This window comes from Phyllostomus hastatus, unplaced genomic scaffold, assembly GCF_019186645.2.
Source record: "Phyllostomus hastatus isolate PE091 unplaced genomic scaffold, TTU_PhHast_1.1 phas_scaffold_55, whole genome shotgun sequence".
NCBI lineage: Eukaryota > Metazoa > Chordata > Mammalia > Chiroptera > Phyllostomidae > Phyllostomus > Phyllostomus hastatus.
The window spans coordinates 4,051,151-4,077,332 of NW_025334035.1; the positions used below are offsets into that span (position 1 = coordinate 4,051,151).

Below are 26,182 nucleotides of genomic sequence, written 5' to 3' on the forward strand. Positions count from 1 at the left end.
GAAACAATAATCCCCCCTCCAAAAAAAATGAGGAGAGGCTCAGGAATCTCCAGGCCATCTTTAAATGTTCCAACATCTGAATTACAGGGATACCAGAAGGGGAAGAGGAAGAGCAACAAGTGGAAAAGTTATTTGAACAAATAATAGAGGAGAACTTCCCCAATCTGGCAAAGGAAATAGACTTCCAGGAAGTCCAGGAAGCTCCGAGAGTCCCAAAGAAGTTGGACCCAAGGAGGAACACATCAAGCACATCATAATTACATTACCCAAGATGAAAATGAAGGAGAGAATCCTAGAAGCAGCAAGAGATAAGGAGACAGTTGCCTACAAAGGAGTTCCCATCAGACTGTCAGCTGATTTCTCAAAAGAGATCTTACAGGCAAGAAGGGGCTGGAAAGAAGTATTCAAAGTCATGAAAGGCAAGGACCTACATCCAAGATTGCTCTATCCAGCAAAACTTTCATTTAGAATGGAAGGGCAGATAAAGTGCTTCTCAGATAAGGTCAAGTTAAAGGAGTTCATCATCACCAAGCCCTCATTTTATGAAATGTTAATGGGACTTATCTAAGAAAAAGATGAAAAACATGTATAGTAAAAGGACAGCAAATTCACAATTATTAACAACCACACCTAAAACAAAAACAAAAACAATCTAAGCAAACAACTAGAACAGGAACAGAACCACAGAAATGGAGATCACATGGAGAGTTAGTAACGGGGGAGTGGGAGTAGAGAGGGGGAAAAGGTACAGAGAATAAGTAGCATAGATGGTAGGTAGAAAATAGACAGGGGGAGGGCAAGAATAGTATGGGAAATGTAGAAGCTAAAGAACTTATGATCCATGGACATGAACTAAAGGGAAATGTGAGTGGGAGAGGGTATGCAGGGTGGAGGGGAATGAAGGGGGGTAATGGGACAACTGTAATAGCATAATCAATAAAATATATTTTAAAAATGAACTTATGACACATGGACATGAACTAAAGGGGGGGAATGTGGGTGGGAGAGGGTGTGCAGGGTGGAGGAGAATGAAGGGGGAAAATGGGATGACTGTAATAGCATAATCAATAAAATATATTTAAAAAAATAAAAAAATTAAATTAAATTAAAAAAAGAAGAAGGTAGGCTGTAAAGGGGAGCACAGAGTGTGGCTCCTGTAGCCAGGATATGGAGTGGAGGAAAGGCTGGTTTTGTTGTTGTTATTTTTCATAAGATTATAAAACTTGGCCTTACTTAAATGTTGATGGCAAGGAACCTAGTAGGCTGAGGGTATAGGAAAGCTGGAGAAAATGGCAACTGGGAAAGGAGGAAACCTTGTCAGAACACAGGGCCCAGGAAGAAGGGTTGACTGGGTGTGAGGAGGTCCTCTTCTGTCATAAATGAGAGAAATCATAGGCTTAATTTCTATAGCAGGAGGTATATTGGGTTCTCACCTGATATCTGTTGTATTTCTGTGATGTAGGAGGTGAGGCTTTCTGCAGAAGTGGGGAGAAGGAGGCCAGATTTGAGAAAGTAGTCAGGGTTTGCAGTCACTGTGAGAACAGGAGGGAGAGCAGGTTGGGAAAATCCCAGGATGCAGCCTGGAGAGCTCAGCTGGGGTGGAAGACCTTGAATGCCCAGTGCACTAATTTGTGTGGTCATGTGATTTTGTCTAGCCTTGCTGGGCCACCTTCACATGGGCAAAGTGGGGGACGACAGTGGATGTAGCCAGGATTGGGGTGTTGCCAGGTGGCTTAGACTAAGGAATGAGGCCTCTTTCACGTGCCCCAACAGAGAAAGAACCCGCAACCCAGGCATGTGCCCTGACTGGGAACTGAACCAATGATCTTTCGGTTTTCGGGATTATGGTCCAACCCACTGAGCCACACCCTGCAGGAAATCTGTTATCATTTTTAACCTCCCAGAGCTCTTTGGTGTTTCCTTTTATAGCATCTTGCTTTTGTTTCACAAATGTTCTTTTGTTTCTTTCCTCTTTCTGAGGATGCTAGCAGGCAGTTTTGTTTGGTTTACTTATTTTTGGAATGGGCAGTCTTCTTTGTTCCCCTCTAGATGCTGTCTTCTGTTTGTTTGGGTGCTCACCTTCTGTACCAGGAAAGACAGAGACCACTGTTTTGAGACCCTTGGCTGTCTGTCCATGTTTAAGGGAAGGGAGCTGGAAGGCTGATTGGAAGCCCTGCTGAGCAGGTGGTGGGGCTTCTCAGCTGGGAGCTTCACAACAGTGGGCTGTTTTCTGGGAACTCTTGAGGTCATTATCCTTGACACTTTTCCTCTTAGGCTTGTCAGAGGCCACAGAGAACAGTCTTTCAAACTGCATTCTGGAGGGTGTAGGTCCAGCTGCCAGAGTATTGATTTCTGGGTAGGAAAATAAGGCTGGAGGTCTTAGCATTTAGTGTGCACCTGAGCACTTAATGCCTGCTTCTCTCAGTACAATCAATACCTCTCCTTCAGCTGGACCTGGGGCCCACGGTCCAAAGACCCTGTTTCTGTACTGCCTTCTCATACCAGAAGCCTGTAGTCTTTGTTGAGGTGAATCACGCACTTGCTTAACTATACAGAGTTGGGGAGCAGACATGGGGAGAGCTCCTTCCTAAATTTTCACCTGGTTTTAGCCCTACCTTCACCTGCTTCCTTGATACTTAAAGCCACCAGCCCTTGGGCCTTTAGAGAGTCCTACAGCATGAACGGAGTGGCTTCTTAGCTGTGTCTGTCACCAGCTTAGGATTCCAATTCTGTTCCTTATCCATCTGCTTTTCAGCTTCCCAGTTATTCTGCTGTTTCCTTGTATTTGTGGGATCTGCATTAAGGAACAAAAACCACTTTACTGTTGGGGTTAGTGGTTTGAGGAGAGGAGCAAAAACCAATGTGTCCAGTCAGCCTTCTTACCTAGAGATTCCCCTTCATTTTCCTCCCTCCCTCCCTCCCTCCCTCCCTCCCTTCCTTCCTTCCTTCCTTCCTTCCTTCCTTCCTTCCTTCCTTTTTTTCTCTCTAGTGGAGGGGAAGGGAGGGGAGGGAGAAATGGAGAGAAACATCAATGTGGTTGCCTCTCACACACCCCCTAACAGGGAGCTGTCCTGCAACCCAGGAATGTACCCTGACTGGGAATCAACCAGGCAACCCTTTGGTTCATAAGTTGGTGCTCAATCCATTGAGCTACACCAGCCAGGGCTCCCCTTCATTTCTTATCTTTAAATAAGACTTATCTCAGTGCTGCCTAGCCCTGCACCCTCTCCATCTGTTGTTGGTTCTTGCTTAAGCCCTTGAGCAATGCCCTCAGCTGCTTTGCTTTTCTTTCTCCCCAAGGTCCCTGCTGATTCTCTTTGTGGAGATTGACTACTGGGAGCGGCTGCTGTTTGAGATACCCCATTATGTGGTGAATGTAGCTGAACGTGCAGAGGACCTGCGAATTCTTCGTGAAAATCTGCTTCTTGTTGCCCGAGACTACAATAAGTAGGGCTCCAGTCCGCATGGCAGCCCTTCTGTATGCTACTTTATCCCCTGTCTTTATCTTATCTGCTTCATGGGGTTGTCCTTTTCCTATAGTGTCCATGTTTTACATTTTGTCCATCTCAAAAAAAAAACAAACAAACAAACCAGTTTCACTGCTCTCTTATGGCCCTATGCTTATTCCCTTGTAGTTTTGTCTTCTACTTTTTGGTCAGAGAGCAAAAACAACCAGTTTCTTTCCTACCCTGTAGGGCACCTGGGCCATATATATTGTAAGCCTGGATCACTTCTCTAGGAATGAAACTGGCATTAGGGTTATGGGCACCAAATAACATTAGATTCATTGAACCAAGGCTGTGCTAGCACACTTTCTCTTAATGCCCTTACTACTCATTTCTGGAGTGAGGCTTTGTCCTGGATTGTGTTCCGTTTTCAGCCCAATTAAAGTCCAAGGGAGCAGATCCAGCAGTCTTTTTTTGAGTGTCTAGAACTGAACTATCATTATGGTAGCACTAGCAGCATGTAGCTATTACTATTTTACTTAATTAATTTAAATCAAATAAAATTTAAAAGTTCAGCTACTCATGTGCATAGGCTACATTTCCAATCCTCTATAGCCTATCATATTAGCACAGCTTATAGAACATTTTTTTCATTGTAGGATGTTTTATTGGAAAGCACTAGTCTAGAATTGTGAACTTTCTGAGTTTTGCACCAGGTTTCCTGGTGTGGAGGAGAGGTCTTCAGAGCTTGTCCCCATCAGCTACCTGTGTGCTCTTACATACACACAGGATTATTGCCATGCTGTCCCCAGATGAGCAGGCCCTGTTCAAAGAGCGTATCCGATACCTGGATAAGAAGATCCAACCTGGACTCAAGAAACTGCACTGGGCCTTAAAGGGGGCCAGTGCCTTCTTCATCACAGAGTGCCGCATACATGCCAGCAAGGTAGGCCATGGTCATCAGGCTCTAAAAGCTGAACAAAAGGCTGGTGCATGGGAAATTAATACCTGAGTTGTAGGTAGTAGTGGAGAGACTAGGAAGTAATGGGAAAGGAATTAAGTGTGCTTGGGGAAGGACCTTTTTTTTTGTCAGCAACTGTAGGTAGAGGATAGGTAGGAAGATCAAATTAGGCCCAGAGGGTCTCTTCCCAAGCTGAATCCTCACCCCATGGTGGCGGGGGGTCTGAGTCCAGGTACAGGCGATTGTGAATGAGTTCAAGGCATCCACTCTGACCATTGGCTGGCGAGCCCAAGAGATATCAGAGACACTGTTGATACGCATTAGCAGCAAACGAGTATACAGGGACCTGGAATTTGAGGAGGACCAAAGAGAGCATCGAGCAACTGTGCAGCAGAAGTTGCTGAGCCTGCACCAGGATGTGGTAGCCATCATGACCAACTCTTATGAAGTCTTCAAGAATGATGGCCCTGAGGTAGGGCTCCTGTGGCCAGGGCTTTGTGGTTGGGGAAGCCCTCAGCCCTCCAGTCCCATCAGATAGCTCTCTTGATTTTTTTTTTTTAATTCCCTCAGTGTGTGCTTCTGAAACACCCTGCTCTATTATTGGATTTGCCCAACCTTCAGTCTTTCACACCTTCTTCCTTCAGGACTCAGAGTCCTGTCTTTCTATTTAACCAGCCTGTTCCCATCCCTGTTGGCTGGACCTGCCCTGTCTTCCCTGATGGTTCTCTTTCCCTTCCCTCTTCCTACCAGATTCAGCAGCAGTGGATGCTGTACATGATTCGATTGGACCGCATAATGGAGGATGCCCTGCGTCTGAATGTGAAGTGGTCACTATTGGAACTGTCTAAAGCTATCAATGGGGATGGAAAGACCACTCCAAACCCACTCTTCCGAGTCCTTGTAACTTTGCAGAATGACATGCAGGGAGGTGTAGCACAGGTGGGGATCACTTTGCTGTTGACACCCGAAAACCATTCATACTTTATTTGCTAGTCTCCCTCAATCCTTAAACTTGACTCTTAGCCTTGACTTTATCCTATGGCCCCCGGACCTGGTTCTGAGTTGCTCAACCTTACTGGTGCTTAGGTCTATCTCCTAAGGCTCTCTCAACTGTGTTCCCACAGGTGGAATTCTCACCCACTCTGCAGACTCTGGCAAGTGTGGTCAATGACATTGGCAACCACCTTTTTTCCACCATCTCTGTCTTCCGCCACCTCCCAGAAATTCTCTCCAAGCGCAAGTTTCATCGTGACCCCATCCATACAACTGTGGGTGAGTAGGCAATGCAGAAGGCATCTGATGCAGGGGTATCAGAGGGTTAGGAGTGAACAGAGCTAGGAAGAGAGACCAGGGCTGTTTTTAGACACACTGGGCCAGTCATTTCCAATATGGGTGAAAAAATGCAGGTCAAGGGGCTGGACTGGAGAAGGGGGCAAAGGCAGGGATGAAGGTCAAAATTAGGTAACTGATACTCAAAGAATTTGGGATTTGGGGTAGGAGATTAAGAAGGACAAGTCTGAGAGTGGGGCTGGCATATAACATGTCCAGATACCAACAGGTGATATATCTGAATCCCACAGATTACATTCATACTTTACTTTTACTTTCTGCCTCCTCCTTTATTTTTGAATGCTCATGTTTGAGTCTTATTTCTTAGGGGAGGTGGTATTGGAATAGGGGATCTGGGGGCAGTGGCCAGTGGCCAGGCTGGAGCTTGAGTTGAAGTGATAGTTAATGAAAAGCATTTTGCTGGGTTATGAAGAGCGAGATGAGGACATCAAGAAGATCCAGGCCCAGATCAGCAGCGGTATGACCAGTAATGCAAGCCTGCTGCAGAACTACCTCAAAACCTGGGATATGTATCGGGAGATCTGGGAGATCAACAAGGACTCTTTTATTCGTCGCTATCAGCGCCTCAACCCCCCTGTCTCTTCTTTTGATGCCGACATTGCCCGGTAAGGAGGACAGGTGGATGTGCAGGTCTGTCTGTAAGAGGTCTAGAATCTCAGGAGGCATTCCAGGTCTAGAGACTCAGGAAGGAAGGTTGGGAGTAAGGAGAGGTACAGAAAGTGTGTCCTCAAATAAAGGAAAAGAACAGGACCCTAGGGCATTGGACCTTTGTTTCTCAGCCATTGAGGTCTGATAAGAGCTGGACAAGATTTAGGGAGAAAGCTGTTTTGGTGAGGAGTACCCACAGGGTTTTATTGGAAAGGAAGAAATGCTTAGGATATAAAGGATGAGAGAAGTGAACACTTTTAATTTTAAGAAGGTAGATTGGAATTAAATTTAAAAAGATGCTTAAGTTCTGAAGGCAGGGAAAGAGCTCCCATCTCTTTGTCCTCTGGTTGTTCATTCATTTGTTAAATAAACACCATTGTCCTATGGGTCCATGAGGAATCAAAAGAAGAAATGAACAAGTGTTTTTCTCCTGAGGGCAATAGTGTAGTAGGGAAGATGGAAGAGCGGTGGTGGGGCACCTTGAGAATGGCTGAAACCCCAGCTCTACCACTTCCTAGCTGTGTAATTTTAGACAAGTTACCTAGATTCTCTGGGCCTCAGTCTCTTGTGAAACAGATATGACACCACCTCCCTTGTAAGGTTGCGAGATTATTAAATATATGTGAAAGCACTTTGTAAACTCTAAAGTACTGCTCTAATATACCTATTATTGCAGCAGCTTCAAATGTAAAAATGCTATGACTAAGGTTTATAAGGTACCAGGTCAGTTTAATGGAAGGAGAGAGAATTTTCAGCCAGGGGCATTAGGAAAGGCTTTGTGAAGGGAGTGACATTGGGGCTGGACTTTATGGAATAGGTAGGATTTCAAGAGGCAGGGACGGGCAGTGGGATGGCATTCCAGGTAGAGAAAATAGCGTAAGCAAAGGCATAAAGATGGGAATACATAAGCATGATCACCAAATAGTGAGTAGTCTGGAACATAGGTATAGGAAAGGGAGGATGCAAAGGGATTTATATACAACAAGCAACTTCATTCTCTCAACAGCCTCGTGATGTAAGGTTGATTATTATCATCATGTTACAGATGAGGAAACTGAGGCTTCCAACAGTTAAATAATCTGCCTTAAGTCACAGAGCTAGTGAACAGGAGTGGGAACTCAACCCTGGTCTATGTAACTCTAAAGCCTTGAATGCCAGACCAAGGAGTCTGATAGTTATCCTGTAGACAGTGGTTGGGAAAATGACATGATCACAGCTGTATGCCTGAGAGGTTCTGAAATGAGAGACACCTTGGAGTAGAAGAATACTTTAGAGCTGCTGCACAGGTCTGGGTGGTAGGGAATGAGAACTTGAACTAGCATCAGGGCAGTGGTCATGTCTGCAAAGAAAAAACATCTTAGCAGGAATATGGGCCTTTCAGCTACACCGAGGTTGCTAATAACGTGCAGAAGGAGGAGACAGTCCTCAATATCCAGTTTGTGTTGCTGGACTGCTCAAATCTCAAGTTCTCGCTGGTGCAGCACTGCAACGAGTGGCAGAACAAGTTCACGACTCTGCTCAAGGAGATGGCAGCCCGGCGCCTCCTGGAGCTGCACACCTACCTGAAGGAGAATGCGGAGAAGTATGGGCACGGGCTCTAGGCACAGGCGTGGGGAGAGCAGGCCCTATCCCATCTACTTACCTGTGCTCTCTTTATCTGACTTTAGAATAAGCCATCCTCCGCAGACACTGGAGGAACTGGGGATCAGTTTGCAACTCATGGATACCCTGCAGCATGACTTGCCCAACCTGGAGACCCAGATTCCTCCCATCCATGAGCAATTTGCCATTCTTGAGAAGTACGAGGTGTCAGTTCAGGACAGTGTGAGTTCCAGTGGTGTTTGGTCCACCCAAAGTGAGCCCATGCTAGCAGCAGGTTGTGCGGGAAGCTAATTTCCCAAGTAGAAGACCCCAGTGCTGTCAAGAGGGAGAGCAGAGAAGTGAGGCAGGGAGAAGGCTCAAGGTTCAAAAGCCTCTGAGAGCCAAAGCTAACTCAAATGATATTTCTGGTTAGTTTATGGATTTCTTGTAGGTCCAGCAATTCACTGCTTGATTTCTTTGGGCCTCTTTGCATGTAGAAGTTGGCCACACATTCTGCTCTGGAGGATCAGAGTTTTGGTGAGAAGGACAGAACTTCTGCTCATGGGTCACATCCCCATATGATGTCCCCAGGTACTGGAGATGCTGGACAGTCTCAATGGAGAGTGGGTCCTCTTCCAACAAACTCTGTTGGACAGTGAACAGATGCTGAAGAAATACAAGGAGAAATTCAAGACAAGCCTCATTCACTCAGCTGATGATTTCAAGAAGAAAGCACATCATCTTCTGGAAGAATTTGATGCCAAAGGTACTCTTTTTTGAAATCTCTCACTCTTCTTTACCACTGTTTTGACTCACTCTTTCACAGTCTACAGTCTAGGAAGGTGCAAACAAGGATGAGAGGAGGAAGGACTGTACTGGGGCAGACAAGGAGCAGGGGCACTTCTGTCAGCAACCCAACCGTTGCCTCTGACTTTTGGTCAAAAGGCAGCAGCCCAGCTCTCATTTCCGGTTTTCTCATACCCACCTCCTGAGTTCCACCTGTTCCTGATTCTCAAGCCACGTTTAGTCATTTTGAGATTACTGATCATTCTTTCAGTGCACTTTCTCCTATTTTCTTTTCCTTCCCTCTCTCACATGAGGAAGAAGTGAGATTTACCTACAAAGAGGTCTGAGAGGGATGACAGTCCTTTCAGAGGACTATGGCCTCGAGTGGAAACTGAGCTTCGTCCTGGACTTTCCACAGGCCCCTTCACCAGTAATGTGGGACACCAGGCTGCTCTAGACCAGATTGCCCAAGTACGGGCCATGCTGAATGCCATGCGGGAGGAAGAAAATAGTCTCCGTGCCAACTTGGGCATCTTCAAGATTGAGCAGCCGGCCTCCAAGGACTTGCAGAACCTGGAGAAGGTGGGGTGCTGAGCTAGGTCCTCGTGGTAACCAAAGAGAGGGGACAAGGGATAGGTGAATGCCTGGAAAAACAGCTGGGACTAGGAAGATGGGTGCACAAGGAATTTTTAAAGAAAAAATTAATGTAAAATTTAGATAACAAAATAACCACTTTAAAGTGAACAATTCCGTGGCATTTCATACATTCACGGTATTGTGTATCTACCACCTCTATTTTCAAAACATTTTCATCACCCTGAAAGGAAACCCTCTGCCCGTTAGCAGCCATTCCCCATCCCCCCTCTCCCCAGCCCTTGTTGGCCACTGATTTATTCTCCGTGTGCATGGATTTACCTATTCTGGCCATTTCACATAAATGGAATCACCCAAATATGTGGCTTTGTATCTGGCTTTTTTCATTTAGCATAATGTTTTCAAGGTTCATCATGTTGTAGTATGTATCAATACTTCATCCCTTTTTATGGCTGAATAACACTTTATTGTATGAATTTACCGCATGTTGTTTATCCATTAACAAGTTGGTGGACATTTGGGTTTTTCCACCTTTCAGCTAATGTGACTAGTGCTGCATGAACATGTGTGTACTTGTATTTGTTTGAGTCTCTCTTCTCAACTCTTGTGGGTATGTACCTAGCAGTGGAATTGTTGTATCATATAATCTATGTTTAACTTTTTTTGAGGACTCGCCAAGCTATTTTCCACAGCAGTTGTACCACTTTACACTCTCACTAGCAATATACAAGCCTCCCCCCCCCCACTCCCGATTTTTTGGTTCTAGCCATTATGGTGAAGTCAATTTCACTGTGGTTTTGATTTGCATGTCCCTACTGACTAATGATACTGAGGATCCTTTCATGTTTTTGTTACTTAAGGGGATCCTAAGACAAGAGTATGGAGAAGTAAATCCAAACTGAGGAGGCAGCTCTACTGGCTGGAGGGAGAAGCTTCTCAAATGAGAGGAGCAAAGACCCTGGATTACTAAATGCATCTTTCTGCAAGTTACTAAACGCATCTTTCTGTTTTCTGCCATCAAGGAGCTTGATGCACTCCAACAAGTGTGGGAGATCACAAGGGACTGGGAGGAGAACTGGAACCAGTGGAAGACTGGCCGGTTCCTGACCCTGCAGACGGAGGCCATGGAGGCCATGGCCCATGGGCTGTTCCGTCGCCTCACAAGACTAGCCAAAGAGTATAAGGTGTGTGGAGAGAGGAGTGGGAGGAAGAAGATTAGCACTTGAGGAAGGAGAACTGTGTGGGAAGATTGTCAACTCTTCTAAATCTACACTTTTGCTCAGGATCGAAACTGGGAAATTATTGAAAGCACTCGATCAAAAATCGAGCAGTTCAAGAGGACCATGCCTCTCATCTCAGACCTGCGAAACCCTGCCCTTAGAGAGAGGTAAGTCTGCTCCCCTGCTCCTGGGGTGACCCCCTGGCCTGTGCTGTCATCTGGGTCTTTCAACTGTTCCCTCCATGGTAATCATGATTCCTGCCCCTCTGTCCACAAACGCACGTCTGGAAGAAGGCTTCACTAGGGCCTGCCACTGTCCCTCTGTTTCTCGCACTGTCCGGGTTCTCTTGTCTTTCTGGATCCTTCTCTGCTTCCTTTCCCCTCTGTGTCCTCTCATTTTATGTTGTCTGTCATAGCTAAGCTTTACGCCTTCTGTCATACAAAAGTTTTTTCTTTTGATGTAGCCAAAAGTATAACTTTCTTCCTTTATGTTTTTTGCTTCTGTGCCTTGTTTAAGACCTCTCCTACCCCAGAGTTATAAATGTGTTTTCTCCAACTTTTTTCTAATTCTTTATAATTTTGTTTTTTTCAAGTTTAACTCTTTTAACACATCTGGAATTTATTATATGGTAGAAAAGTCCTTTGAAACCATTGAGGATAGAATAAACTATTTTATAAGTGGGGTTTTAATATTAATTATTTATTTAGGAAGAAATTGTTTTACTTATTTTGCATTGCCCTCCATGTTTTACCATTAAATATTATGTGGTTAAATATAACCTGACCACTTTATTTGCCTAAAGTGGCAAATAAACCTCTCTAACCTGTTTCTTCTAAATTAGGTTAACCTAATTTAACCTCTCTAAGTCTCAGTTTCTTCATATATAAATGGAATGACAATGATTCCTCATTTACAGAGGGGTTGTGAGAACTAAGTGAGATGTTTCATGTACAGCATTTAGCCCAGCATATATATATAATCTACAGTAAGCTTGCAGTAATCTGTCTTAACTCCCTCTCCAAAGAACCTGCACCTCAATCTCTGTATTCCTCACAGTGCCTAAGATTGTATCTTGGAGTCTATTTAGTAAATGTGGAATCATGAATAAATAAATACATAGAATCATAATATCCCAATGGGAGAAAGTCCGGGGAGTGATGCTAATACTTTCCAGTAGGCCCTGGTGTCCAGCCTCCTAAACTAACCTTCTGCCCCTGGCTGCAGGCACTGGGATCAGGTCAGGGATGAGGTCCAGTGGGAGTTTGATCAGGAATCTGAAAATTTCACCCTGGAGCAGATTGTGGAGCTTGGGATGGATCAACATGTGGAGAAAATTGGGGAGATCTCGGCCTCAGCAACCAAAGAACTGGCTATAGAATTGGTATGACAGAATTCTCTTCTATACTCCCCCACTTCCTAAGCCTGGGACAAAGGCTTCCAGGTTTTCATCATCTGATGGTATCTCACAGCTCCTATTCCCCTTGAGGATTAAATATCTGACTGCTCTGTTCCCCAATTTCTTTCCACAGGCATTACAAAACATTGCTAAGACTTGGGATGTGATTCAGCTAGATGTAGTACCCTACAAGGATAAGGGCCATCACCGACTCAGGTAGGAAAGGTTTTAGGGAGCTAGGAGAGGGGAGTGCTGCATGACCCAGGCTCTGGAGAGGGGACCAAAGATTGGCAAATGGGGGAGGAATATGATTTTGATGCTTTCCTCCTCAGAGGTACAGAGGAGGTATTCCAGGCACTGGAAGATAACCAGGTGTCTATATCCACCATGAAGGCATCTCGTTTTGTCAAGGCCTTTGAGAAGGATGTGGACCACTGGGAACGCTGCCTCTCCCTCATTTTGGAAGTTATTGAGATGCTGCTCACAGTACAGCGTCAGTGGATGTACCTAGAGGTCAAGACTCACTACCTGAGCTCCTCCTACACCTTGTTTTTACTCCTTTATTTGCATAGGACCTAATATTTGCCCCATTATCAGCATCCTTTTCCCACCTCTGGAGTTATTCTTCATTTGGGATCTGAGCATTAGTTATTACCTCTCATCAATTCGCTCCCTGAAAAGCCTTGTTCTTCTCCCATTTTTCTCCTTGGACTCAGGTGCCTGGCCTCTCTGGCCCTTTGATTCTTTTTAAAAAATATTTATTTAATTATTTTTTAGAGAGAGGGAAAGGGAGGAAGAAAGAAAGGGAGAGAAACATCCATTAGTTGTCTCTCTCATATGTCCCAAGTGGGGAGTGGGTCTGCAACCCAGGCATATGCCCTGTCCGGCAGCCTTTCACTTTTCCTGATGACACCCAACCCAAGGCTGAGCCATGCCAGCCTTGATTCTAATGCTCCTTATCTTCCATTCAACTACCACCCATAGTCTGGGAGCAAGGAGCAGCGTGTGGAGAGTATGTGAGAAACTGCCTCTCATCCAAATTCTTGGCCCTTCAGAATATCTTCCTAGGAGAAGACATCCGTAAGCAGCTGCCCAATGAATCAGCCTTATTTGACCAGGTCAACAGCAACTGGAAATCCATTATGGACCGGATAAGCAAGGACAACAATGCTCTCCGGAGTACCCACCATCCAGGTCTGAGCTCCCTGGCCTCTTGTCCTGATGCAGCCTCAGCTGGTGCTATACATATGTGAAGTCATGGCCACATGCTTCATTTATTGAAGGATGACTATTGTACCTGCCTGTCACATCATCTTATAATCATTAAATAATAGTTCAGCAAATTAAATTCAATAAATAGTTGAGTGGAGTATGGTATAGTGGTGAAGGGAGTGGGATATGGAATCTGATAGACTTAAGTTTAAAATTTGACTTATGCTCTTGGGTGGCTTGCTTCCTCTATACTACAGTTTCCTCCCCTGTAGTGGAGGGGGTTAATGACAACTATTTCTCAAGGTTTACAAAGCTTATAAAAGAGTATGTAACAGGGAGGGCCTGGTGTAAAGTTGGTGCTCAGTTAATAGCACTGTGTCTCAGGAAGCCCTGATTGAGGACTCACTCTTCTCTAGCTGATTCATTTAATGAGATAATGCAAGTAAATGAGATCATGCAAATAGAATACTTATCACATTAAATGGCACAGAGTAAGCCCTTGGTTACTATTTATTAGTTATTGTTATATTAATGAAATCATATGTGGTATATAATTAATGCATAATATATAACATATATAAGAGTGTATAATGAATACTTGATAGTGAATTAATGAAGAGAATGGGATAAGCATGATGGATTGACACTTCTCTGCTTCCTAAAACAATTATGGCTTTCTGTACTTCAACGTTCAAGAGCTGGTAAAGTAGATATAGTTGGAGACTCCAGGTCTACTTAGGCAGTGGTAAAAGGCCATCCAATGTGATTTATTGCTCTTCTTCCTAGGCCTCCTGGACACATTGATAGAAATGAATACAATCCTGGAAGATATTCAGAAGTCTCTGGATATGTACTTAGAGACTAAGCGCCATATTTTCCCCCGCTTCTATTTCTTGTCCAATGATGACCTCCTGGAGATTCTGGGCCAGTCTCGCAACCCAGAGGCTGTGCAGCCACACCTCAAAAAATGCTTTGACAACATCAAATTTCTAAGAATGCAGAAGGTCAGTAGAGCTGGCCATGAAGGGATGAAAGGCAGGGGAAGGATGCTGAGGTTAAGGTATTCAAGGCCTTGAAGGAGACAGTGCCCTCTCACTGGGAAGGGGATATTAATGATCTTGAATTATGTGAGATAGAACTTTTTAAAATTAGTAATGTTGGGGGGAGGGGAGAGGAGCAGAAACTACTCTCAAAGGGGCCAAATACCAAACTCAGCAGATATCAAGAGTAGGCAGGCTAGACCATTCATAGCTTCTTGTTTCTACAGGTTGGTGGACCCAGCAGCAAATGGGAAGCTGTGGGAATGTTCTCAGGTGATGGCGAGTATATTGATTTCCTCCACCCGGTACTTTTAGAAGGGCCTGTGGAGGTGAGTTATGTCAAGGGTCTAGGAATCAAGCTTATTCTTCTTTGTGTTAGGAAGTTTGCTTGGCTCTTTGAGGAGAGAACATCTCTGTGAAGGGCCATTTTTCACTTTTTACCCTCCCACTGGCCATTCCTGAAAACTATAACCTCTCACCCTGAACCTGACAATCTGTCTTCTGGCCTTCATATTCCCCAGGAGCCCAACCAGATCCTGCCCAGGTCCTACTTTCATCTTAGGCCCATCCATGCCCTGTAATTCTGTCTCTTAAGCACTTTCCCCCTGGGAACTCTTGTCTCTGGCTCTGAGACTGAGCCTTCCTGTTCTCTCACTGCTCTTCAGTCTTGGCTTGGCGATGTGGAGCGGATCATGAGGGTCACCCTACGGGAACTTCTCCGGAACTGCCGCCTGGCCCTCAAGAAGTTTCTTAACAAGAGGGACAAATGGGTGAAAGAGTGGGCTGGCCAGGTGAGCTGGAGTCCATAGAAATGAGAGAACAAGAAAGATAGAGCTGAAAAGGAGTAGCAAAGGTAAAGACAGAATCTTGAGTCTAAACATGCTGGTTTCTTGTCCCCTTGCTCTGGGATATGGCCCTGGAACCCTACATGCCAGACCCTTAGCTCCTGACCTTAGGCATCTGCTCTATCCTTAAGAGCAGATTAGCACACTGAGAGAGGAATCCTAGTCCTAGTCCTGGAAGAAGCTGATATTTGGGAGCTGGGCTGTGAGAGTGGCCAGGGACAGGGCTTTGGAATACAACCTCTGCGTGTGCTTTAGGTGGTGATCGCTGCCAGTCAGATCCAGTGGACGGCTGATGTAACCAAGTGCCTGGTGACAGCTAAGGAGCGGGGAGACAAGAAGATCCTCAAAGTCATGAAGAAGAAGCAGGTGGGGAACTCTACTAGTACAGGATAGCCCTGGAGTTAGAGTTGGAGTCAGAATTAGAGATGAGCTGGTAGGAAAGGGTCAGAGTAAGGGTGCTTTATGGGAGAAGTCCAGTGAGGAAAATTAGGGTAGAATAGAAGTACGTTTTCCTATGTTGATATTGGGGGTCCAGAGTTATAGTGGGGTTAGGGTTAGCTTTGGAGTTGAAAATTGTGATAGGCTAGAATGAAGTATGGTTGACTTTGATTGTATTGCTCCATCTGTTCTCTTTCCTACCACTTCATTCTACAGGTGTCAATACTGAATAAGTATTCAGAAGCTATCAGGGGGAACTTGACCAAGATCATGCGACTTAAAATTGTGGGTCTGGTGACCATAGAAATTCATTCTCGAGATGTGTTGGAGAAGCTTTATAAGAGTGGCCAAATAGATGTGAATTCTTTTGACTGGCTCAGCCAGTTGCGCTTCTACTGGGAGAAGGTACAGATGGGCCAGCTCCCTACTTTTGTACCCTTAACATAATCCTAATGCATTAATTAAATTCCTATTCTCTAAATACAATAATATCCTAATCCAAGCCTTAGTCCTATCACAGTGCCCTAATCTAGTTCCTAACTCTATTGCAAGTCTCTTAAATTCGGAATGGCAAACCATTTTCTAGTCAGTGTTCGCTGTGAGTGTCACTTGACTGGAACTCAGGAAGATTTCAAGCAGCTGCTGCAATGAATTGGGGTGGACATGCAATGTGAACTCATTTTCACCTTGGTCATCAAGTCTTTGCCTCTTTTAACTCTAAATGGAACCCCTCATCTTATAACCGTGACCTCTTCGCCATCTCCAGCCCTACTACTATCTATCATTGCCCAGCTCTACCATTCTTTCTTTAAGCCCACCTCTCTCTTACTCTGCCCTGTTTCTCCAGGATCTCGATGACTGTATGATCCGGCAGACCAACACACAATTCCAGTATGGTTATGAATACTTGGGTAACTCTGGCCGTCTTGTCATCACCCCCTTGACAGACAGGTCAGCTGTGTGGAATGAGCAAGATGGTTGGGGTGGGGTAGCAACTGTTGAGTGAAGGCTTCCAGAAGCCTGACTTGAGTCCTGTCTTATATTCTCAGGTGTTACATAACACTGACCACAGCATTGCACCTGCATCGCGGGGGTTCCCCCAAAGGTCCAGCAGGCACGGGAAAGACGGAAACTGTCAAGGACCTGGGCAAGGCCCTTGGCATGTATGTCATCGTGGTCAACTGTTCTGAGGGCCTGGACTTTAAGTCCATGGGCCGAATGTACTCAGGCCTGGCCCAGGTCAGCATCCTGCCACCCTATCCCAGTGGCCCCTTAAATATCTTTAGTCCCAGAAAATCAACTGGAACCCAAATTTGGTTCAGTGCTTTGTAACTTATAACTTTCATCTCCTCAGTTACTTCTTAAAATTGGTTAGTCCCTGCAACTCCATGAAATGCACTTTGCTTATTTGCAAAATCTGAAGATTATGTAAGGATTAAATAAATCAATGCATGTAAACTGGTGCATAGTGTAGGCACTCAGTGCTCAAAGGTTCTCTACCCTGGTCTCTTTCAAACTCACATCTTTTCTAGTATTCCCCCAGATTGTCCCTGTCTGATGGAAAGCTCTGGTCAGAAACTACAACAGTGCTATACTGGGCTCCCCTCAACACCCCACCCCCAACATTCTGGAGGCCACCTTGCCTATCAAAATAGTTCCAGCAGTGCTGTATTAGTCACATTTCCTAGTTTCTCTCAACCTGGGGTATTCTCTTACTGCCAGTGAATCTGTCTCCCACCCTACAGACGGGTGCTTGGGGCTGCTTTGATGAGTTTAACCGCATCAACATTGAGGTGCTGTCGGTGGTGGCCCAGCAGATCCTGTCAATCCTATCCGCCCTGGCTGCCAACCTCACCCGCTTCTATTTTGAGGGCTTTGAAATAAATTTGGTGTGGTCCTGTGGGATCTTCATCACCATGAATCCTGGTAAGGGCCAGGGAGTGGATGGAGCTTGGGGCGGTGGGGGCAGAGGAGAACTGGGTATCCAAGGCAAACAGTTGTGTCCTCCCCTTCCCACTGCTAGGTCTGTGTATTTAGCCAAGTGAAATGTGGCTAAAGACAGCAAAGTATGAAAGAAGAATAAACATACAACTTTCTGGAAGAAGAGAGGCATCTTACTGCTCTCCCTAAAGGCATTAATAACCACCATGTGAATGCAGGGTAGGACAAAAGAAGGTTTACGGTTGTATGTGAAACACAGAGTTTATTTTTGTATTATTATTTATTAATTACTCTTATCTTCCATATGAACAACTGCAAACCTACTTTTGCCCCACTCTGTATATGTAGCCTTAGCCTTTGAAAGTACTTAATTATCTTCTCCCATAGGGCTAGCAGTTCCTAGAGTTCTGTTCTATCTGCCATCCCTTTTGAGAATGGGAGAATCTCCCTAAAGCGCAGGCACTAGGGTAGGGTCTCTTATTACTGTTACCTAGAAATAGCTCTGTGGGAAGGGTCTAGGAGAAAACAGAAAAGGGTTTAGGTACTGAAAGAATCAGAGAAACAGCTGTGATTTCTGTTAGGACTGACTTTATATTGCATGTGTGGAACTTGGAGAGATGGGAAATTGGCAGCTCTACCATAAGCCCATGCAGAAAGTAAGGAAATGCCCAGGGATAGGAAAGAGGAGCAAATTGGTATGGGAGGAGCCAGGGCCAAGATGCAGACGGAATAGATCTTAGAGCTGGAGTTGGAGAGAAAGTTAGAGATGGAGCTAGGCTGGGGAAAATGAGATTGATTGGGAAGTGGATCTTTGGGAGCAGTCCAGATTCTAAACAAATGGCTCTGTTTTGCAGGCTATGCTGGTCGTACAGAACTTCCTGAAAATCTTAAATCCATGTTCCGTCCAATTGCCATGGTGGTGCCTGATTCAACTCTTATTGCAGAAATCGTTCTCTTTGGGGAGGGCTTTGGCAACTGCAGGGTATTCTGATAATCCCTTTTTTCCCCCAATTATTTTATTTCCCTTCCATGATTATTCCCTGGACAGAGGAACACCATGAAGGCCCCAAGTCAGTTTATCCTGTAGGGAGCATACTGTCAGTAGGATATGGAGGCAGAAGTATTCAGAGGTCTCTCCTCTACGATGTCACAAGTCCATGATGGTAGGATTGACAAGGTCTTCTCATTAGGATTTTCCATAGAGCAACTCCCAGCTGCCTCAAGTCCTGGCACCTAGCTTCTTGTATTTGTAACTATCCCTAGATGAAGCAAAGGGAGTTGTGGAGAAATAAGTTGTTTCCTCCTCTGTTTTCATTCCTCAGATTCTGGCTAAGAAGGTATACACACTTTACTCCCTGGCTGTGCAGCAGCTCTCCAGACAGGACCATTATGACTTTGGCCTACGTGCCCTCACGTCCCTTCTGCGCTATGCTGGCAAGAAGCGCCGCTTGCAGCCAGATCTGTCTGATGAAGAGGTAGATCAAGGACATAGCTCTGGAACCTTAACCTCCACTGTCACTGGTCCTATGTGTTTTCACTAAAGTTTTCAGATCCTTTCTTTCCCCAGATTGGGATCCCCACCTTTCTTCCTGTCCCCTGTGTTGCCTGAGTTTTACCTGTCATATTTTTAAAGACCAGCTTAGGTATATCCATTGTTCTTGGCTCTTGCGCCTCATCCTTTGCAGAGGAAAGGCCTAGTGAGTACCTAGGCCCTAGCTCCTCCAGGCCAAGTCTCTGTCTTTCCCCATCTAGGTTTTGCTGCTATCAATGAGGGATATGAACATTGCCAAGCTAACTTCAGTCGACACACCACTATTCAATGCCATCATGCAAGATCTATTTCCCAGCATTGAGCTGCCTGTCATTGATTATGGCAAGGTATTTTTTCCTTAATACTCTTCCTGACCTCGTATGTGAATGTAGATCTGGGAACATGACACTTAGCTCCCAGGCCTTGTTCTGCCATTCACTAGCTGTGACTTTGAGCAAAACAGTTGGCTTCTTTTGGGCTTCCTTATCTATAAAATGATATAGACCTATACAAACATTCTACTCTCTCACCACAACTCCCTACTTCTCTCCCAGCCCGCAACTTACTGGCTCAAGTACTTCCACTCATTGCTTCTTTGACTTCACTGAGATCTCTGATCTACTGGCCTTTCTACTCTCTATTCCCATTTGCTCTCTCTTCCCTCTACTTCTCTTCTCATTTAGGGAGTTTTGAGGAGAGACTGCTAGGAACTGTGTGATATGGGAGAGCAGTGGAATGAAAGGGGGTGGAGGAGGAGGATTTTAGAAAGTACAGGAATTTTTTCTCTGGCTGTGTTAGTTTAGGTACCCTAAATTACCCTTTCTATTGAAACCACTAAAATGCTAGATAAAAATATAAAAATGCATATTTTAAATGTATTGCTAAACTGGAAAGAAAGAATTCTGGGGTAGGAAGGGGAAATAAGAGCAGGGAGATCAGTGAGTGTAAAAGCTGGCTTTCTCCCTGAAAATTTTTGTTGAATTTAAGGTACTTGAGAGAGAAGATAAAGTAACCCAAGTTTGAGGTACAATAGGAAAGCCAGTACTGCATAAACTTCAGTCTGCAAGGGAAAATATCCTCAGTAAATGGGAAAATGAGAAACTCACCATTGAAAAGGGTACATACAATAAAGAAACTTGCTTGTGTTGACAGATGATGGGGAGAGGGGCTAAAATTTTTTAGATTTCCTAACCACAAGTCAGCCCTTACATGGTCCAGGGTGCTAATTTATTTTACTGTATAATCCCAAAACTCTCAAATTTAAAGCTTAATTTTAAGTAGTTCCTGACTGCTAGCTTCCCCCAGGTGACTGGAGGAAGCAAATGCAAATTAATTCTAGAAGAGGAAATTTCAACTTAAGCCTCAAAGAATTATAATAAAAATTTAAGATAGAAGTCCAATAAAATGAGCAGCTCCTGGTCCTAAGTCACAAAACACACAAGGGAACACAATAGCATGAATGGAAAACAGAGGAACAACAGAATAACAGAATCAAATCCCTAAAGACTTCAGATATTGAAAATGATCAGCACAGAATTTAAAAATAACTAAATTTAATATGTTTAAAGAAATAAAAGAGAAGCTTGAAACTATGAGCCAGAAACAAGAGACTTCTAAATTAAGTAGACGTGAAAAAGAACCAATAGAATTTCTATAAATGGAAAAATATTACAATTGAAATTTTAAACAATAGTTCAATATATAGAGCACTTGTAGGTAAAGAAAGTGGATTAAAAACAATTTTGTTACCTTTTGAAAATCCACTATAATACTCTAAAGAGATTTTTATTTTTCTAAAGACTTTATTTATTTATTTTTAGAGAAAGGGAGGGAAAAAGAGAGGAAAACATCAATGTGTGGTTGCCTCTCATGCACCCCCAACTTGGGGACCTGGCCTGCAACCCAGGAATGTGCCCCTACTGGGAATCAAACCAGTGACCCTTTGGTTCTCAGGCTGATACTTGATCCATGGAGCCACATCAGCCAGGGCTAAAGAGATTTTTTAAATAAGGTATCTATATCCAAAACGATGGGGAGAATGGAAGAAATAGAACACAAATTTTAGACATAAGAAACAAATGAATAAGTCATGCCTTTGCAAACCTGAGAGGGCTGGAGGTGGGAAAAAGTGAGAGACAGTTCTCAAAAGGCCAAACATTTGTGGAATTAGATTCCTTTGTGAGTAAGAAATAAAGGAAGTATAGCTACAATAAGAAGGATTGGAGGCAAACTGTCTTGGAAGATCTCTAGATCTTCCCTTCTCAGTGATCCCAAATGACTCTCTCTCCCACCATGGCAGAAGACTAGAGGGTAAACTAGTAGGTGTCTGGACTGGGGGACACTGGAATAGCTGAGGGCATGAGTAAATCCCATTAAAAATGGGGATTAAGTGAATATTTACACATTGATTGCTGAGACTGTCTTCTTTCATCTCTCAGCTCCCAGAATACTGGCAGCAAGACAGGAAATTGGAAGAGTTTTCTCTGGGGAATCTGTCTAGTCTAAAAGGAATGACCAAAATAGGGAGAACAGTGATTTCCCAGTGAAAGTCCTAGATAAATCATCTACAGGGGTACTCATAGTCTATAAGCCCCACTCACACTCAGGGCTTTCGTTTAGTTCTTCACCCATGTATGTGAGCAGAAAACCAGGGATTGCCACATATTTGAGGAAAGCCTCTGCCAGAAAGCAGCCAAAACAAGTAGGAAAAAGCAAGTTGGAGAAAAGAGATAATACAGAGAAAGAAAAGGTTTTCTTTTTTTAAATCACTGTATTATCAGAGATAAGATTAAGATAGTATCTCCATGAAATACTATGAAAAAAGAAATATTCCAGAAAATAGAGCAAAGGGAAAAAGAGATAAGATTCAAAAGCCAGTCAGAAAGATCAATATAATATAATCTCTTATTATAGCCAAATAATAGGAGTTCCAAAAAGTAAGAACAGAGGAAATGGAGGAGGGGACAGGATTGACAGTGAAACAATTCAAGAAGAATCCTTAGAACCAAAAGATCTGTTTCCAAAATGAAAGGATCCACGAATGCATGACACAGTGGATAAGATAAATCCTTAACAATGCTCATCATTGTGAAATTTTAAAACATCAGGACAAGGAGAAGACTTAACAAGCTTCTCCAGAGAGAGGAAAAAAAAAAGACATAACATGCAAAAGATCAAGAGTTTAAATGTTGGACTTCTCAGTAGCAATATTGAACCTATAAACAATGGAGCAGCCTTCAACTCCATTCTCAAGGAAATTATTTGCAACTTCAAATTCTATTCCTAGGCAACCTGTCACATAGGATGCTAGATAAGAGATATTTCAGACGTGCAGACTCTCAAAAAATACTACATCCAATATATGCTTTCTGAGAAAGTTAGTAGAAGGTGTGTTCTACCGAAATGCAGGCACATCCCAAGAAAGGAAAATAGAGGACACAGGATGATGGCTGTGCATCTGATGGAGAGAAGCTGCTCCAGTTCGGAGTAAATCCAAGTGCTTCAGGAGGACTTCTGAAAGAAGAAATTCATACCTCATGTGAATACATGTTTTGAGAGATTTAGTTAACTGGCAGAGTTTGAAGTTGAGTTAGAGATCAGTATGTTAAAAATGAAGCAAACAAAAGACAGCAACTATTAGCCTGTAGGGGAAAAAACTGTTCAAGGGAAAATAATCATACATTAAATAGTACACAATGTTATACTAATCTTTCATTGTTTAGAAGAGACACAACTAAAGTATAAAGACAAAGGGATGAGAGTCAAAGAATATAAAAAGATATCTCAGGTAAATACTAATCAGAAGAAAGCTAGGTAGCAATATAAGACGATATAGATTTTTTAAAAATTTATTTTTAGAGAGAGGGGAAAGGAAGGAGAAAGAGAGGGAGAGAAACATCCATGAGTGGTTGCCTCTCATGCAACAACCACCAGGGACCTGGTCCATAACCCAGGCATGTGCCCTGATCAGGAATCAACTGGCAACCCATTGGTTCACAGGCCGGCACTCAATCCATTGAGCTATACCAGCCATGACTAGACAGCATAGATTTTAAGGCAAAAAGCATTACTAGAAATAAAAAGGGTCACTTAATAAAAAAGGTTCAACTTACCAGGAAGATAAAACAATTCTAAATTTAGAGGCACCTAAAAATATAGCCTCAAAAGAAATAGAGCAAAATTTTACAGAATTACAAAGAGAAATAGACAAATGTAGCATTGTAGTGGAAGTCTTAACATCTTCCAGTAATTAATAGGCCAAGCTGACTAAAAATCAGGATATAGAAGATTTGAACAACACAATCTTGATTTAATAAACATCTGTAGCAGTTGCATTCAATAATTGAAGAATACTAATTTTTTCCAATCCCATATAGAATATTTAGGAGGTTGACCATGTAAAGGCTATGGAATTTTTATTTAAAACATTTTCTGATCACAGTCATAATTCTACTGATATCAGGTGAAGTTGCCTTTCTGGCAATTAGAATATTAAAGATACAGGGAGACATTTCATAATGATAAAAGGGTCCATGTCCCCAAAGATATAACAATTCTAAATTTATATATACTTAATAATATAACTATAAAATAGATAAAACAAGATTGACAGAACTAAAAGGAGAAGTTGATAAAAATCACAGTCCTTATGAGAAATCTTTATATACTTCTCTCAGCCAAAATTGATGAAGCAAGCAGATCAAAAAATCCATAAAGATACAGAACGGAATGCTTTTAACAGATTTGACTTGACACATACAGAACATTTTATACAACAACTGCAGTAATATAACCTCAAGTATGCATGGACCTTTTACCAAAACTGACTATGTGCTGATTATTAAGTATAGGTCTCATAAATTTCAAATGATTGAAAAGTATACAGAGCATGATCTCTGACCATGATAGAGTTGAACTAGGGATCAATAACAAAATATAATTTTAAAAGCCCAAATGTTTGGAAATTAGGCAATATAATTCTAAAAAACTCATGGGTCAAAGAAGGAATTAGAAAATATTTAAAACAGAATAAAAGGAAAAAGTGACACCTTAAACTTGTGGCAGGATGCTAAACATGCATACACGTATCTAACGGTGGAGCAGAGGTATAATGGCCACAGCCAGGGGAGGGTAATCTTAAGATTAAAAAACAAAGCAGGCAACAACCCAGATAGTGGAAGGAAGTGGTAGTGGTGAGGCCTCTTGGTGGTATTGGAGAGATACAAGTAAAGATCTTGCCTCTGTTTGAAATTATTTGGTTGCATTGGCTGCATGTTTAAAAATGTCAGTATTCTGGGACTGATCCATTATGGTCATGGTTCTGTAAGCATTTTTATCTTAGGTGATGATTTGCTCGATGTCTAGTTCTCCTACCAGACTGTGAGCTCTGAAGTAGAATGAACTCTCCTTTGTTCTCACTACCCAACACTCTGCTTGGCACATACTATAGAGGCTTAATAAATATTCGTTGAATAATATTAGAAAAATGTGTCCAGCGCATATCAGACATTGTGTTTTATGCTGACTATTTTATCTAATACAACAACCGTATGAGAAGAGTTACTGTCATTACTCCTATTTAACAGATGAAGGAACAGAGACTCAGAGAGGTGACTTATGTTCACATGGCTGAAAGCTGGGGACCCAGGCTGGCTGACTGCAGAGCCCACTCTCTTGACTCTGCCATTGGTCAGCTTCCCAGGGAATAAACAATTGCCAGAGTGCAAAGGGTTCTGCTGCTATTTTTTTACCAGTTGGAACCTTATCTTCCAAAGGCATTGGGGAGATTTGAAAGTCCATTGCAGTCCTCTTTCTTTGTCTTCTACTTCCTGTATTTCCCCTTCTCTTAGCTGCAGGAGACCATCGAACATGAGATTCGAGAAATGGGCCTGCAGATTACACCATTCACCCTCACCAAAGTCATCCAGTTGTATGAAACCAAGAGCTCCCGCCACTCCACCATGATCGTGGGCTGTACAGGCAGCAGCAAGACTACGGCATGGCGAATTCTCCAGTCCTCCTTGTCCTCCCTGTGCCGCGCTGGAGACCCCAACTTCAACATCGTTAGAGTATGGGGTTGGGAACTTGAAGTCACTGGCGGAGATTTGAGTAGGAGGAAGACGGTGGAGGCTGGGGGCAGGGATGCATAGGTGTCGAGAGGGTGGTACAGGCCAGCAGGTAGTGCCTGGGTCCAAGGAGGCCTGGGAGAGATGAGGGAGAGAAGGACAAATTCAAATCCCTGGATTTAAGGGAGCTCTTAGGATTTGTGTCTGCCAGCAGCTCAAAACCCCTTTCTGTGTCATTTTTAGGAGTTTCCTCTGAACCCAAAGGCATTGTCCCTAGGGGAGCTGTATGGGGAATATGACCTTAACACTAATGAATGGACAGATGGCATCCTATCCAGCGTCATGCGGATGGCATGTGCAGGTACCCAAAGGATCGTGAGGTGCGGAGAGCAGATGCCTCAGTCTCCTGTGGGGTGGGCATTCTGGGTATAGAAAGCTCAATTTGGGAGAAAAGTGCTTGGATAATGCTGAAGTACAAGGATGCATGGGCTGATATCTGTGAGCAGATGAGTGTGGAGGGCCCTAGGTTCGAAAGCTGTAGCTTTCTTATTACCCACCTTCTACCAAGATGAGAAACCAGATGAGAAGTGGATCCTTTTTGATGGCCCTGTGGACACTCTGTGGATTGAGAGCATGAACTCTGTCATGGACGACAACAAGGTGTTGACCCTCATCAATGGAGAGCGCATTGCGATGCCTGAGCAGGTACAGGGGTGCCCTGACTACCGAGGCCCTGCAGATGTGGAAGCTGGAGGGCATGAGGCAGGGCTAAGGGCAAGAGCAGGGAGATCCTCAGGGAAGAGGAAGTTCTATAGCAGAACACTGAGGAGGAGGATCCCTGTATTTAGGGGAACCTGTGACTGAAGAAAAAATGCCTGTCTACCATGGCTGCGGAGAACAATAGTATGGAAAAGAACCTTGTGTACTCGGAAGTACTGTGTAAACAGGGACAGCCTTCCTCATGTTCTTTTCCACTGACGCAGGAGGGAGGCCCTTCTTCACTTGCACTTGGGATTATGAATTCATAGGCTATAAACCCCACCCTTTCCCACCCACTCAAACAATGCAAACAGGGAGAGTAACTTTTTAAATAAAGATAACCTTGAATGACCTCTAATTTCTTTTGAC

At 43.6% G+C, this 26,182-nt stretch overlaps 1 protein-coding gene across 1 annotated transcript in view; it reads left to right on the top strand.

The window, feature by feature from the left end:
• The window catches only part of DNAH2 (dynein axonemal heavy chain 2), a 98,946-nt gene that overhangs the window by 32,555 nt on the left and 40,209 nt on the right, over positions 1-26,182 (top strand). The window contains exons 12-41 of the mRNA XM_045824439.1: positions 3,301-3,447; positions 4,236-4,392; positions 4,640-4,879; positions 5,158-5,346; positions 5,532-5,679; positions 6,170-6,362; positions 7,787-7,987; positions 8,073-8,229; positions 8,578-8,752; positions 9,191-9,354; positions 10,389-10,550; positions 10,650-10,753; positions 11,811-11,967; positions 12,116-12,198; positions 12,315-12,495; positions 13,038-13,176; positions 13,981-14,198; positions 14,462-14,563; positions 14,900-15,025; positions 15,335-15,445; positions 15,734-15,922; positions 16,365-16,468; positions 16,567-16,756; positions 17,263-17,443; positions 18,313-18,440; positions 18,781-18,933; positions 19,211-19,336; positions 24,839-25,057; positions 25,298-25,415; positions 25,623-25,759. Of these exons, the coding sequence (XP_045680395.1) occupies positions 3,301-3,447; positions 4,236-4,392; positions 4,640-4,879; positions 5,158-5,346; positions 5,532-5,679; positions 6,170-6,362; positions 7,787-7,987; positions 8,073-8,229; positions 8,578-8,752; positions 9,191-9,354; positions 10,389-10,550; positions 10,650-10,753; positions 11,811-11,967; positions 12,116-12,198; positions 12,315-12,495; positions 13,038-13,176; positions 13,981-14,198; positions 14,462-14,563; positions 14,900-15,025; positions 15,335-15,445; positions 15,734-15,922; positions 16,365-16,468; positions 16,567-16,756; positions 17,263-17,443; positions 18,313-18,440; positions 18,781-18,933; positions 19,211-19,336; positions 24,839-25,057; positions 25,298-25,415; positions 25,623-25,759 (4,699 nt within the window). The remainder of the gene's footprint in view (positions 1-3,300; positions 3,448-4,235; positions 4,393-4,639; positions 4,880-5,157; positions 5,347-5,531; positions 5,680-6,169; positions 6,363-7,786; positions 7,988-8,072; positions 8,230-8,577; positions 8,753-9,190; positions 9,355-10,388; positions 10,551-10,649; positions 10,754-11,810; positions 11,968-12,115; positions 12,199-12,314; positions 12,496-13,037; positions 13,177-13,980; positions 14,199-14,461; positions 14,564-14,899; positions 15,026-15,334; positions 15,446-15,733; positions 15,923-16,364; positions 16,469-16,566; positions 16,757-17,262; positions 17,444-18,312; positions 18,441-18,780; positions 18,934-19,210; positions 19,337-24,838; positions 25,058-25,297; positions 25,416-25,622; positions 25,760-26,182) is intronic.